General features: G+C 37.1%; 1 protein-coding gene across 1 annotated transcript in view; it reads right to left on the bottom strand.

Moving 5' to 3' along the window:
• The window catches only part of CDC73 (cell division cycle 73), a 94,517-nt gene that overhangs the window by 60,672 nt on the left and 17,097 nt on the right, over positions 1-16,748 (bottom strand). Inside the window, exons 8-10 of the mRNA XM_060091448.1 lie at positions 13,913-14,011; positions 12,068-12,146; positions 10,364-10,428 (exon numbers count right to left, since the gene is read on the bottom strand). Of these exons, the coding sequence (XP_059947431.1) occupies positions 10,364-10,428; positions 12,068-12,146; positions 13,913-14,011 (243 nt within the window). The remainder of the gene's footprint in view (positions 1-10,363; positions 10,429-12,067; positions 12,147-13,912; positions 14,012-16,748) is intronic.

Genomic DNA, 16,748 nt, shown 5'->3' with positions numbered 1-16,748 from the left:
GCAGCAGTATCAGTCATCTGTCCATCTAAAGAACTACATCATATCCACTAGGAGACGGATTAGTCAGACACACCAATAGGAAGAGAAGTCACAATGGCAAAGCCTATTTAAGCAGTGACCAAGACTAAAGGTTCCCTGGCCTTTGCAGTACATCTTCCTTTACTGAAGAGATGCAAATATCATTATCTCTGATCTCCCAGTAGCTTCTCTACTGGGAGAACATGTATGTGCTGTATAGAGGAACTGAGTGCCCACTGCTCTTGGCAATTACACTTCTCACTTGAAATTAATTAATCAGCATTTAGCATTTCAAAGGTTACTGTTTCATAAGCTTGAACAATGAATCAATCTCTCCTGGTATATTAATATTACCCAGTTTCTCAGCCTTTCTCTGGGCCCTGGCAAACTACTAAGGAAATGCCACCCTATTAGGCAACTTGGGATCCACACAGCTGATCTTTGCAGGGGAGAATAATGTTCTGCACAGGTGCTCAACACCAGCTTTCATCTGTTACATCACTAGATGGTGGTGAAAATTCTTCAGGTACTTAGAACCAGACTGTATGTCTAGGGATTGGTGTTCAGTGACCTACAAGAGGGTTCCAATGTAAAATATAAGTGTAGTACTACCAGTGTGCCATACTGAAGCATATTTTTGTAAAATCTACTAACCTGTGACCTTTACACTGACGTTTAAAGCTTAAAAAAAAAAACTATACAAACTTTTCAAAAATACTAATAATGACTCAGGAAGTTTAGAAATAAATCAAATGTGTATCACAGGTCTCCCCAAAATTGGCATCTATTACCTTATTAGATGGTATTAAATCAATTATATCTATTACATTTAATCCAGATAAAGAAAGAATGTTCCCCCAAACAATTTAAATAGTTAAGCTTTTAACATTTATTTTTCCTGTTAAAGTAACTTTGGGATGGGGGGAGGGGAGGATATCATAATATGTACTAAAGCTATTCATGAATTATAATGTATCCATAAATTTACTATCAGAATGGTTGGTTATTATAACGTAGCTCTCCATGTTAAAAGCAAACAATTCCTAAGGACACTATGAAGTGTTCTGTACAGCCTTTTAAAATAAATTGTAATAGTCTAATCATATCAGGAGCTGAATTTTTTTTTTGGGGGGTGGCGCTTATAAAGAAAACTAAAAGTCTATATAATAGAAGTTAAAATTCTTCTGAAAGGTCAAAGAGCCTGCTTAATTTTAATTCTCAAACTTGGTATATTAAAATATATAAGGAGGGCTTCCCTGGTGGAGCAGTGGTTGGGAGTCCGCCTGCCGATGCAGGGGACGCGGGTTCGTGCCCCGGTCCAGGAGGATCCCACGTGCCGCGGAGCGGCTGGGCCCATGACCCGTGGCCGCTGAGCCTGCGCGTCCGGAGCCTGTGCTCCGCAACGGGAGAGGCCACAATGGTGAGAGGCCCGCGTACCACAAAAAAAAAAAAAAAAAAAAAAAAAAAAAATATATATATATATATATATATATATATATATATATATATACATACACACATAAGGAACTGAATTTCAGGATGTTTATGGCAACACACATATAAGATAGAAATGACAAAAAGACACTGCAAGAAGACTGAAGCACCTATCTAAAATATCAAAATTAGGGGAGATAAATGATTAGTTTGATAGTGTCCAGAATTCACTGTTTGTAGATGACAATAAAATACCGAATCAACTCTGACTTAAATGGTAATTTGTAAAAATGTTAAATTGACTTGATTTCAAAATAATTTTGTGTTTGATCTTATATACTTCTGCACAAACCTAAATGTTAAGGAACAAATGCTTTTTCAATGACAACATAAAATATGACGTCAACAACGAGACAATTACCTGAGTTCTATGGTATGACTTTTGTCTCCAATTAAAACAAAATTAAAAATCTTAAAAGCTTTAGTTCCTTAGCATTTCAAATGAGTATGTCTTCAACTTATTCACAGTAAAGCACCATTCTGAAATTTCAAAAAAAACCTTAGTTCTAAACAGTAAGATCTGTCTGGACAAGAAGCAACTAAGAGTCTTTAAAAAACAGATATTTAGGGCCTCCCTGGTGGCGCAAGTGGTTGAGAGTCCGCCTGCCGATGCAGGGGATGCGGGTTCGTGCCCCGGTCTGGGAGGATCCCATGTGCCGCGGAGCGGCTGGGCCCGTGAGCCATGGCCGCTGAGCCTGCGCGTCCGGAGCCTGTGCTCCGCAACGGGAGAGGCCACAACAGTGAGAGGCCCGCATACCGCAAAAAAAAAAAACAAAAAACAGATATTTAAAATAAATGTGGGAACGGTCACTCACAGAGGAACATGAGAAGCAGGAAAGACAAGAAGAACAACACTAAAAGAAACATCCATCAAGAAAAAGACCTGGAAAAGAAACCAAAACTTAGAATTAAAGATCAGATGAGGTTGGCAGGGTGTGGGACAGAGTGGAGGGGAAGGGATGCACTAACTAGACAATCCAATGAGTATAAGAGAAAAGCACTAAGACACTAAGAAAATAAAATCTGAATGTGGGATTTATACAAAAGATTAGAAATTCATGGAAGATTTAAATCAATTTATGAAGACCTAGAAAATGATAGAGAAAACTAAAACTCAGCCAACAACAGCCAAAAAGAAAAGTACCCAACAAGAAAATATCTAAATACCCAATTACAGTATGCAGTTAATATACTGTTTTTTTTATTATGAACGAACTGATTCAAATCATGTCATGATATTAAATATTAATCTTTTTTGTCAAATTAATGAAGAAAAATATATAAAATAAAATCATGTGTAAGTTAAAGAACAGCAGTGGTTAGTCTAAAAATACACTGAGAAGTTAGAATTTAAAAGTGATGAAATATGTTCAATACTGATACTAATTTTGTTAAAACTGAGTAAAGCTGTAGTGATGAAGGTAAACAGAAATTAGAATAAAAGACTATATGTAGTATGTCCAAGAGAGAATATTAAATTTAATGGAAATTAAAGTTTGCTTTTGTGCACATCTGAGTCATGTATATAACTGCAGCATTTCATATGGAACTACAGTGAAAAGAATTTACATAATCAAGCTGAAATTTCATAGTATAAATTTTTATCATATTAACAAAATACCATTATATTTCCAAACTGGCTTCTGTTTTCTCCTGTTCTCACAATAACCAATATTAAACCACTTTGAAACAAAGTGATGTGAACATTATTATTAAAAATTATATAATGGTTTTCTAAATTACTTCTAACATACGTGTCAAGAATAACTTTGTCTATGCTTCTTTCAAAATAAGTCTCAGAAATTGTATGATCATGGCATTAAATATATGGTCACTGGTAGAATAACTTTAAAACATATGTTACAGGCGTTATTAAAATTTTAAGGCATTTTGGATAAACTGATAATTACTCTTTAATGAAATGCAAAGCTAAATTAATGGAGTTTAACTGTATAGGCTTACACCAAAAGCACCATCCATTGTGCAACGGATTTTCAATAAATCTCAACAAGATACATAAACTGAAAGCAACAGTATAAAAAAGCAGTATTATAAAAATAACTTTTACTTTATAGGCATTAAAATTCCCTGACAATTATTAACATGATCTGTGCTATTATTCACTTTTTCTAAGTATATCAGCATCAAAATGCTGATCATATGCTGACAAAATATTAATGTAAAATGAGATTTTAATACCTTTAAGAAGGTATCAATGTAAGGAGATTAATACCCATCCAAATAAGTGTTCACTCTACATACTACCACACAATTGTTTTTTATTTTCTAATTAATTTTTAAAAATTTTTATTGGAGTCTAATTGATTTACAATGTTGTGTTAGGTTCAGGTGTACAGCAAAGTGAACCAGTTATACCTATACATATATCTACTCTTTTCTTTTTTTTTTTTAAGATTCTTTTCCCATAAAGCCCATTACAGAGTATTGAGTAGAGTTCCCTGTGCTATACAGCAGGTTCTTATTAGTTATCTATTTTATATATAGTAGTGCGTACATGTCAATTCCAGTCTCCCAATTTATCTCTCCCCCCACTTATCCACCCAACTAATTTTAAAAAGCATGGGTGGACAGGGGCTCTGTATTATTCGGTGTAAAAAGTTCATAATTAAAATTAATTCAGTGCTACAAACACCACTGAAAGAACAATGCTAAACTAGGTACACCTGTGCACATTTCAAACCCTGAAGACCTCAGAGGAGGTTATTATAATACCACTTTTCAGAAGAGAAAACCGATGCCTAATTTGCTGCAACAAACAGGCAAAGAAATCATAATATTGCAGAAGACTCTCTTCTTCTGTCTCCCTTATATGGAGGTATGCGCCAAATCTACAACGAGCACAACATTATAAAAAAAAATTTTTTAACCCAAAAGTCTGGAAAAATCACTTGGGGAAAACTACTATAAAAGGGATAGAAGGGAAGTTTTGAGTACAGAGAAAACAATATTGTCCAGTTTAGAGATGAAATCTTAGAAAAGTCTATGAAAATGCAAATATAATAAAAAATAAACTATGCACAAAATACTAATATGTTAACAGTTAAGTATTACTTCATGTAACAGACAGTAAAAGTATAAAGTTGACTTTCAAAAGTTTAAGACATATAACGAGTTACTGACAGAAAACACACAATGTTTGGTTTGTTTAGGGGGTACACCTTTACGTTGTTCAGGCTGACATAGGACAGAACCACCCCAGTTCCCTGAAACAGCAAAAGAGGCAACAAGTTCTGAAAATTATTTCAAGTGTAATATAATATTCTCGAGCAAAATAATATGCCAATCTAAATGCAGAATGCAGCAAATTATAAATTATAGAAGTAATATTCCTACTTATAATTCTGTGACCATATATTAAAATCTCAACACTTACATACTTTTTGGATCAAAGTAAATAATTTAAATCTAAGTAAATGATGCTTCTTCCTATATATGAGCCCTAACAGGTAAATGGAAAAGCCTAACCAGCTAAGCTGTCACACACTTAAAACGATAATGTCTTTGTAGCAATTTTCTCTCCAAGGATAAAGAACTTTACCGTAAGATAAACACACACAGCTAGAGTAAAAATATCCCAGTTACTGGAGAAGAAAAGGGTTCTCATAATGTTTAAGTAAACTAGTCTTCATAGCTTTGAATGAAAATTGTATCATTAAACATGTAATATCAAGTTCATCACTGAAGCTACAGTTACCTACATTTACACATATGACAAGCTGAGATTATACATAAAATTATAAATTCATAATAAAAGTAGCCATCATTTATCTGTTGAGTCCTTTTTGTGTTGAGCACTTTACACAGTGCCTGTTTCACTCATCAATAATACTGTAATGTAAATTCTAATATCTTTATTACAAAATAAAAACAAGACCACTGATAGAAAGGTTACATAACTTTCTCAACTTCATTAGTGGTGGAATGAGTGGAAGAGCTGAGATTCAAAGCCAGGACTGACTTCAAAGCCTTAAATTTGTGTTTCCAGCTGACTGACTTCTCTTTAACAAGCTAGCACTGCCTTTATTTAGAGAGGGATTTCATACTGAAAGGCCAATAGGGCCTAAGAAGGTGGTGTAAATAAGTGAAGAAGGCGACAGAAAAGACCAGAGTGGCGAGGCCTGAGGCTACCCGGGGAACACGTCCCAGGTGAGGAAGGTGTCCTGCTCAGGGTACGTGGGGTCTGCCACGCTGGACTGTGGGCCCAGCGCCCAGTCATGCCAGAGGCCTCTCAAAAGAAGTTGGAAATCCAGCCTGCTTCCGTGACATAGTCTGATTCTTTAAGTGTTGGTGAGTAAAATAAACCCTGGAATTACTACTGCGGTAAGCGTGCGGCCGCATTTAGACTGGCACAACGAATGGCCCCAGAAGCGCGCGGAGAGGCCCTGGCACGCACAGTCAGGCTGTACCTACCTCCAGAAAGAAACTTTCCCAGAGGCATCCTTCGAATCCACACAATCACCAGTCTCCTTCCAAACCTTTCTAAGTGCCATGCTCTCCCCACCAGGGCATCTACTCCTGCCTTCTGTTCACTCTCCCTAAAATGCGCTTTCCTGCAATCTTCAAATCAGCCCCTGCTCAAACTCTGGATCTCACTTCAAGTACTACCTCCTCAATGAAGTGTTCTGACTCCCACAGAAAATCCTCCAACTTTAGGTTCTCACGGCACAATGCGTCTGCACACACGTGGCACAGTCATAATTTCACATCTGAGTGACTGACTGATGTGCCTCTCCAACAGACCATTAAAAAAGCCCACACGCATATGGCTGGTGTTCTTCATCTTCGATGTCCCTGCACCTAGCATAGCGCATGGCATACAAAAGCACTCAACAAATATTTGCTGAAGGAGGAGTGGAGGGAGGGAAGGGAAGGGGAGTCCTGAGTAAGAAAGTCCTGATCGGCTACCTCCGTCTTCTCCTGGCCCCGGCTCCAGACCCGCTCCAGAGAGCACTGGCACCTGCACACTCCCGTAACACTTCAAGCAGAGGTGAACACGTCAACTGACCACCAAATGAGAATGAAGCAAGCTTTAGAGAACAGGGAATGGGGCGGTTACTGATGCATGTGTTCCTGCTTAAGAATGTAACTTGGAGGAGACAGATTCTGGATCCTCTCAAAAGTGAAAGTTGACAGTGATAATATTAGACCTCTAACACAGATACTGAAAATCCACCCAAGTTTACTTACTATCAAAAAAATGGTTTCCCAAAAAAGAGATCATCAGAACTACGATGTCTGTTGGAGTCTCTTCAAATAACGACCTTAAAGGGAAGCTTTTGACCTGTATGATTTCAGAGTGCAAAAGGTTTCCTCAAAAATGAAGACAGCAAGGTTGTCGAGAGTCGATGATATTCAGTAGGAACAGAGGCAAGAATAAACAGGGGCTAGAACACGTGGACTTTCCACATGAACATGAACAAGCTAGATTGGGAGATTAAAATAAAGTAGTTCTTGATAAAGGATTTCCAAATCTCTGTAAATAATAATAATGAACTGTGATCATATCTTTCTTATTCCCTCTCCAGTGGAACCACAGGTAAGTTCCTTGCTACTACCTAACAAAAAAAGGTCTTCATCATCTCCTTTATTTACTATACAATGAAAAGCATTATCAAGTGGCATTTTCTTAGGCTAAAACGGCCCCTTTCACTGAAGGAATACATGAAAATATATTCTGACGTCTCCCATACTGAATGGTTTCTACTCCCAAACCACGACTCCTAAGATAGCTTCAATTAAACTGATTCTATGCAATTCTGGTTCTTTGCAGTATTCTCAACTGAAGGGAGGAGAGGGGCAAACTTGGGGGGTAAACAAGCTTGGGAAAGAGTCCATACTCCTGTGTTCCAATTAAGAGATTTATAGGGGCTTCCCTGGTGGCGCAGTGGTTGAGAGTCCGCCTGCCGATGTAGGGGACACGGGTTCGTGCCCCGGTCCGGGAGGATCCCACATGCCACGGAGCGGCTGGGCCCGTGAGCCATGGCCACTGAGCCTGAGCGTCTGGAGCCCGTGCTCCACAGTGGGAGAGGCCACAACAGTGAGAGGCCCGCGTACCGCAAAAAAAAAAAAAAAAAAAAAAAAAAAAAGAGAGAGAGATTTATACATTAAAAATGATGAGATTCCTGTACCACAAAATCTGCTTAATCCAGTATTTCTTAAACATTATAGAACCCAAGTGATGCATTTTGGGGGAAGTGTCCCAACCCAGGAAAGCCCTCTAACTACTCTTCAAGAGGTGGTGTGCCTCTGTATTTCTTGGCAAAATTCAAAAGCTACACTATACAAACTTGTAACTTTAAGGTACCTGAGCTTCTGTTCTTATAATAAACTTCGACAAATTATTATCTTTACAAAATGTTGCAAAATATACTGCCTGGGCCCTAATTTCTATAGATTTCAATAACTTATGATTCTTATGAAATATTATCAAAACAGACCCCTTCCTTCTCTGTAACAGATACAGAAAAAAACTCATTTGTATGAAAATTTTCTGGTCTGCATAATGTGACTTATTAATTTAGTCTAACATCTAAGAGAACTCTGGTGTTTTGAACTTAAAAGACATGCAGATCAATCCTAATGCAGATTGAAACTAATCTTGGTAACTTTGTACATCAACCAGGCATATCAAAACCCTGAAGAACAATGGTAGCAGAGCTGCACATAAATCAGAAAGGAAGTCACATCTGTGCAACAAAGCCTTTAACATACTCTTAACTGCTTGGTATGTCTGGGTGGATCTCATAACAGAAACTTTCTTAACTGGAGAATAAGGTAGAAAGTTGGTGAAACTTGCAAGCTCACACAAACAGGTAATAATTTCAAAAGAAAAAAAGAGGAGGAAAAAACATTACATTGAAAGGATAAGTTTGAGATTCAACTAAAAAGAAACAATTATCAGAGTAACTTCAAAGCTTTCAGGTTCAAAGTTCTCAGTAACAACTGCTAAATGAATCACACCACAAGCAGCACAGAGATGCAGGCTGGGCATTAAAATATTGGAAGTACTAACAATTTGACCATTTCTAGTCTTTCTGCTGCTTTCCTACACAATGTCTTTTTGTGATTAGTTCTGTAAAATCACACACCATAGAACTGTTTGCCTCTTATAAGTATATTTAGGAACAAAGACTTTGATAAGGAAGTAGAGTCTTATCATTCGCACATTGTTTAATTAAGAAGCTGTCCCTGGATTTCAGAAAAACTGTTCTGTAAAAAGCATCTATTAAAAACGATCACTGATTTTACCACTTGCACGGAAGCTCAGTAATGAAATCAATTTCATGGCATTTTAGATGAGACAAAAGTAAAACCAACAGCAGCAACAGTTAACCACAAAAAAAACGTATTTTGATGGCTACACAAGGGTAACAACATCAGTTCCATAATTCACTTGGGGAATGGCGAGGAGGCAAGTTCTGTCCCCAAGAAAAGGTCAATAAATAAATCTTTAAGAATTTAAGTTCAATCTTACAGCTATGAGTTACCTTTTGAAGTCAGGAAGACCTAGGCAGATCTCATAAAATGGGTGTACCTAACCTTTTACCACCTTCCCTTCACCCACTCGACTCTGGAGACACTGGCCTGCGTGCTGTTGCATGGGCCTCAATCCTGACCCTGCGTGTCTTTCATGGAATGCTCGTCAGCAGGCTCTGGCTCAACTGTTGCTTCCTCAGAGAGGCCTCTCTCACTCCTCTCTGTAAAGAGTCCTATCTGGCTTATTCACAGCAACAACTCTAGCAACCAGAACACGGTCTGACACAAATACTCATAAGCACTTGTTGAATGAATAATGCGTCCACGTACAATTTCAATAATACAAAAACAAATCTGATGACAATTTTAAAATAAGTGTTAGCAAAATACATATAAAGCAAAATATCAGTGCGGAAACTAAAAAAAAAAAAAAAATACGAACAAAGACTCACAGATAACAAAGATTATTGTATAGATTAGTGGTTACCAAAGGGATAGGTAGTTGGGAGGTGAGTGAAACAGGTTAAGGGGTCAGCTGTATAGTGTATGGTAACTAGACTTGTGGTGGTGATCACTCTGTAGCAGACACAGATGTTAAACTACAATGTTGTACAACCGAAACTTATTTTTTAAAAAAACGGGCCTTGATCAGATCACCTAGAAATAACCATCTTTAGGACATTAAAAAATAAAAAAGAAAGTTTGCTAAAAGTGAGCCGAAGGCTTATAATCATGGACGTCAAGTATTTGGCTGTGTCAAGTATGCAACTTGCAGCATGACATCAACCACTGCAATCTGTCTTTATAGAGCGTAAAGCGTTACTTTTTTTTTTTTTTGCGGTACGCGGGCCTCTCACTGTTGTGGCCTCTCCCGTTACGGAGCACAGGCTCCAGATGTGCAGGCTCAGCGGCCATGGCTCACGGGCCCAGCCGCTCTGCGGCACGTGGGATCCTCCCGGACCGGGGCACGAACCCGTGTCCCCTGCATCGGCAGGCAGACTCTCAACCACTGCGCCACCAGGGAAGCCCAGCGTTACATTTTAGTAACATGAGATATTATGGCAAAGAACTCTCCCAAATTGAACCTCGTAACTCCTCATTGACTTTAAATTCTCTAACCAGGTAGCATCCAATCTACTTGCAAGTTAATCAAAACAGCTTTTCTTTACACTCAGTTTAAAAAAAAAAAGACACCCATGAATCATATAATCACCCCACAGCTCTGTCAGCACAACTGGTCATTAAAGATAAATGTATGAAATTGAAAATGTTGGAGAACAAGAATTTCCTTCAACATCTGCTACTCACATAAAATGAATGGAACAAAAGAACCTCTACATTCAGAGTGACTTACCGTTACAGACTTCAGCGTCATACCATGATAGGTGCCCATAGTGTCAATTTTGAAGCCTTCCGTTTCTATAAAGGAAGGGAGGTTACCATTAGACTTTACATATTTCATGATAACCAACAAATCTAAAGTAATAATCTACATTGTATCTGACAGTTCAACAGAATAACAAAGCCTTGAATCTACTATAGATATAAAGTTAAATTACATACTTGTGAAGTTAGAAACTTTACAAGGAGTACTGATCTCCAAAATACATTCAATACACACCAATGAGCCCAAAATGTAGAAGCTGGTTAGGACTATCTCTAAAACTGTGTTCAACGGTCATATAGTTGGTTGGAAATATCAAAAATTAGATTGAATAAAATACTTTATAACCCCCAAATTATTTAGTCCTAATATTCAACTACAGCACCACTAAAAGCATCTAATACCATGAGACCTCCTTAACTTATAAAAAGCTGTGTTCCAAAATTACAATCATCAGCATATGTTATGTAATTCACAGAAAAGCAACGTTGTAAATAGCAACAGGGACTCCAGGACAGAGGCCCAATATACCTTTCTGTGATGGGTCAGATATTAAATATTTTACACACTGCAAGCCATATAGTCTCTGTCACGACTCCTGAATTTTGCAGTTGCAGTGCAAAGGCAGGATGAACAACATATATAAACAAATGAGCACAGCCTGATTTGGCCCAAGGAGGTTCAGATTTGGTCTGTGGGCTCTAATTTGTCAACCCCTACTTTATATAATTCGTCCCAAAAGAAAAACATTGCAGTGGATAAAAGAACACACTACTGTCTTTCTACACCATGGATTCAGTACATGCCTTTATCCAGCAAATGAAACCAGCACACAAAATTCACTGTATAAAGACAACAAACCCTTTAATAAACTTACATGGAGATTTCAGATTATGTAGGGAAAAAATCATAAATGATAAACTTCTAGTTGCCTCTATCCCATTTTTGCACGAATGAAGTCAAGATAAATGAAGATCCCAAGACAAGTGGCGCTGACATTCGTCGCCCCTCACTAGCCACCTTACTGATGCGGAAATGGTTCACTACTGAATTAGCCGTGTAGCTATCACAAAAGAAGTCCTCACATGCCTACTCTATAATCTATGCTTCCCAAGTTCTCAATGTATACCTTTATAAATGGGAAAATATGATTTGATATATAGAATTTCAGTTCTAAAATAAACTTCTGAGAAACAGAATTAAGGCTAAGAGCAGTAAATATTTATAGATAGCTTATTATATATACCAGTTACTATTCTGTGTACTTCATTAACTAGTTTAATCCCCACAATAACACTAAACGATAGGGACTACTACTAACGCTACTATTAGTATCGTAATGACACACAGGAAGAAACTGAGAGAGACTGCGCTTCAAGTAACTTATCAAACTTATCCTGTAAAATGCTGGACGTATTTTGAGGCTTTGCAGGCCACACGATCGCTGTCGCAAGTCCAACTGGTGTCACGGCACTAAAGGAGCCACAGGTAACACAAAAATGAATGAGTGTGGCTGTGTCCCAACAATACTTCATTCACGAAAACACGTATGTGGTGGCACAGACTTGGCCTGCAGACATTAGTTTGCCAACCCCTGCCCCCAACACCAGGCCACACTGCCTCTCAAGTTCAGCAAGGCCATGGTAAGGGGAAGACCAAAATTAAGTAACTTGCCTTCTTTTCCTTTGAATCTTTCCTGGTCGTACCTGTTGTAGGCAGCTGGAATAGGCTGCTTGGTACGCAATGTGGGATCCTGTAGAAAAATATAATAACTATGAGTTACGTGTCAATATTGTTTAAATTGCTACTTAATACTCATAATAAAAAAACACAATAAGGGTATTGTTTTCTAAGCCTTCTTCTTCTCAATATTTGAGCCAATAAGACAAAAACGAGGAGTAGACAAAAGTGGGGAATCATCTGAAGCTGATTTTCAAGATACTGTTTACTGCTAGAAAATCACCATCCTTGCCAGGGACAAGGCAAAGGACCCCAAGTAAACATGCACGAAGACACAAAGCAAAATTCTTAGACACTGCAGAAATAAAATCGGTGTACGTAGTAATTTCATTCTAATTACTTAAATTTCTTCACAAATTAATAAACTGTCTCCAGTCATGAATTATTTTTCTTTAACAAAAAAAACTTTTAATGCAAAGCTTATTGAGCTGACACGTTGGAGCCTTTTAACTGAATTATTCCAATTATTAATCCTTATATTAAATAAATAACAATGACAATAAACCCATGTATCAATGTACAGTGTAAAACTGAAGCTAACAAAGGTGTTTTTTAAAAATACTTAGAAAAACTTGCTAATCTAATGATGTATAATTTAATTCACAAATACTTTATATAAAACTCAGTCTGTAATAATCTAAAGAAACAGATTTAAAGAATATTCCCAGAATTGCTTGGGAAATTCATGGTATTCATAAATACTGAAATATGCTTCATTCTGTTACAACAGGATGCTACCGGTATTATTATTCCAAATAAAAGATACTCATTCAAGACTGTCACTAGGTATACACTTCTATTGTGAAAAACCAAACATTAAAATTTTCAAGTATTTTAATGATTACGGAAACAGAGAGAATATTCAGTCAAGAAGATAATGGCCAAACTGTTTTAAGATTTGACCTAAGTTTCATGCCAGCTGCTATTCAAGATATCAACCAATTCATGACCGTAGGCGCCCTGTGTTTCACCATAACGGCACCTGCCTCACTACCTGTCTGACTCATCTCTATGTCCTGCTAGACTACAAGCTCAAAGGGGCTTTCGTTCTTGTCCCTCTTGCATCCTTGTCAGCAAACTGCCTGACAAATAAGAGGCACTTAAAAACTTGCCAGAAAGTCACCTCAAGTGTTCGTCCAAATACCGGCAAAAATTCACTACCTCTAAAAGGGTAAACACCAAGGATTTCATGAACAAATAAAACTACTAGTTCTCGCAAGGACTGCATTAGTACTCTACCAAATGTTGACATACTTTCAAAAATTCTATATAAAAAGGTTTTATTTGCATATCATTTTTCCTTTGCTGAACCTTATGAAACTGGCTTCATAGATTTCACTTATATGTGGAATCTAAAAAAGAAAACAAATCAACAAACTAAACAAAACAGAAACAGACTCACAGATGTAGAGAACAAACTGGTGGTCACCGAAGGGGTTGGGGGAAGTTGGGGCAAAATATGTAAAAGGGATTAAGAGGTACAAAATTCCAATTACAAAATAATTAAGTCACAGGGATGCAATATACAGCATAGTGAACACAGTCATTAATACTGCAATAACTGTGTATGGTAACAGGCGGTTACTAGACTTACGGTTCTGATCAATTTGTAATATATATAAATGTCGAATCACTATGTTGTGTACCTGAAACTAATATAACATTGTATGTCAACTATACAATAAAGAAGCAAATAAATACTTTAAGATGTTTTCAAAATTACAACACGGAATAATCGTGTTCATTAAAATTACTACATAAGCAGCAAAACATTCTTACCACAGGTGCTGCATTTGGGGCCGGTCGCTGTTCAGGTGCACGCCCTTCTTCTCTGGCTTTTACTGATTGAAGAATTGCAAAAATATTCTTGGAAAAATTCTGAAACAAATGGATTTTAATTATTAAGTCTGCTTAAAATTAAATATCCAAAAGCAGTAAGTTTACTTAATCAACAATTTCAGACTCAGTTTTCTTCCTATCAATTCTTCCCTACTACATCATAATGAGGTATGATTACTACACATGTAAGTAAAAATCAACTGCTACTAGGAAATTCATCCAAAGACCAATTATTATAAACCCCGTGTTACTCACTTATTTTCATTTTACTTAAAGTGCATAACTGGCTATAAATTCATTCATATTCTCCATTTATTCAAATATGTAACCAGGAAACAAGTTAACATTAAAAAAAAAAATATGGCAGATTTGTTGCCAAGGGGGCTTCTTAATTCTAAAAGACACTAATCCTCCTGAAAGAAATCAACTACTATATTCTCTTCTAGGTATAATAAACTCCAGTGCTAATTTCAGACTGCTATAATTTTTATGAGATGTTGAAAGCTTTAAGATACTGTTTGTTAGGACTCAACATGCACTTTTCAAAGTTTTTAAGTTGGAAAGCAATTTAAAAATTTAACTTAACTTCTGCATGAACAACCTTAGCAACACTGAACAAAGCTGACGAATCTGACTCCTCCTTCCTTCATGAAATATTCTTCTTTTACCTGAGTTGCTCCCTCAGTTCCCTTGGGGCTCTTCTAATTCTGCCTGTCAATCACTTATCATTTTAAGCAATGTGTTATGACTATAAGCCAAACACCTCGCTTGGCACTCAGACACAATGACGACTAAGAGAGACGTCGTCCCTGTCCTCGTGAACCTCAAATGATTTCTCTTCTCTAGACAATTAAGAATACTGTTTCTTTGGCTTGGACAGCTTGTCCCTCCTAATTACTTTTTACTCTTTAGGTATCATTCTCTCCTCTTTGTTCTAGACCAAGTTAGCCGCCTTTCTTGGGTAGCATCCCTATAATGTCATATGTCACAATTACTGCTTATTTAATTTTCTCTCTCCTATTAAAGAATATAACCTCTGTGAAAGCCAGGACCAATGCATCTCGAGTGAGTGCCCACCACGTGCCTGGCTGGTAGATGTTGAATAAATATTACACAAATAAACATGTATACAAAAGGAGAGACGGCCTGAAACATAACTTTAACCATTGCCCCACTAATAGTACTTACAAGTTGCTATAATTCTTTAGGACAGCAAACAAATGTCTCACAACCCCTTCCCACTCTCGAGAATTATGGCACACCCCAAAGAGTTTTATTATATAGGTTACAATATTTATCACATTAGAAATTTAAACTAAAATATTTTAAAAATATTAATTCCTACAAAAATGAGGGAAAAAACTATTCCATGTAAAAATAACTTGTTTTTGTGAAAAAGTATTTTCCAAAATGCACAAAAAGTAATGACAAGGAAGAGTGGCACTATGTTAAATTTAGGAAACTGTTAAGGTCTCAGTAGCAAAAAGAAACCTCCCAAATTCTAATTTTCTCATGAAAGTTCGCATTTTATTACTGGCAAAGAATACTGTCAGTTCCATTTCTTGAAGGAACAGGCTTTCTTCCCTCATTTACGAAAAAATGTCAAATGCACACGTGCTCTTTGTGGAGACAATCATCACATTTTGGGATGCAGGAGTGCTTTGTATGCTCCGATTTCATCACAGAAAATACTAGAAAGACATATACTCAAAGGTTAAGATTTAATAAAATTAGTAAATTTTCAAATTTCACCAAGGACATCATTAGTAGGTGAAGAACAAAATGGCTACTAGCAAAGTTTGGTGCCAATGCTTTGATTCATGCCAAGATGCCAGCAGTTAACCAACCACTGCTTTTGCACCAGCAGTGGGAAGGTCAACACAGTGACATATGCAAATAAAATCTTAATCCTATTATGAAAATAGCTGAAAATACGAAAGTCAAATTTCATTACTTTAAAAATAATAAAGCATTTCATGAGAGACACAAACTCTAGAAGAATCAATCAAAATGTTACTAGCTATCTTTGTGTGGTAGAATTACAGGGGATTATTATCTTCCTTTTAGTGATCTCTTTTTATCAATCTTTCAAAGATGAACATATACTAGTGTATGTAAGTTTAAAAGTATGGGTTTTTTTTGGGTTTTTTTTTTTTGGTTTTTTTTTTTTTGCGGTACGCGGGCCTCTCACTGTTGTGGCCTCTCCCGTTGCGGAGCACAGGCTCCGGACGCGCAGGCTCAATGGCCATGGCTCACGGGCCCAGCCGCTCCGTGGCATGTGGGATCTTCCCGGACCGGGGCACGAACCCGCGTCCCCTGCATCGGCAGGCAGACTCTCAACCACTGCGCCACCAGGGAAGCCCCTAAAAGTATGTTTTAAACAGTATTATAAAATCAGGCTGCCTTTTTGTAGGGTGTTTGCAGTGGTAATATAACTACAAAAGTATGTAGTTACATTTTTCATGGAATTTTAAACCTGTGTTTTATTCTGGAAACTCAGAAAATAAGAAAGCCCCGATACCTGGTAATAATGAAGATCTGTCAAAAATCACAGGGCCTTTCAGGGCTATAAGTACCTAAAAATGTTTTTTTAGAGGGTTTTTTTTTAGAGTTTTGCAGATGAGAACAGTATACAGAGAGGCTATCAGTTAAAATCGTTGTTTTTGACTTTTAAAAATGTTCATAGTCATAGAAACAAACCTAGCTACCAAACAGTTCTTCTAGTATTAACTTATTTTTAAAATTACACATTGGTGCCAACAACACTAAATTATAT

Source organism: Mesoplodon densirostris, chromosome 2 (assembly GCF_025265405.1).
Source record: "Mesoplodon densirostris isolate mMesDen1 chromosome 2, mMesDen1 primary haplotype, whole genome shotgun sequence".
In the NCBI taxonomy this organism is placed as follows: Eukaryota; Metazoa; Chordata; class Mammalia; order Artiodactyla; family Ziphiidae; genus Mesoplodon; species Mesoplodon densirostris.
Note: the sequence above shows the minus strand (reverse complement) of the source record. Positions and strands in the feature narration are given on the sequence as shown.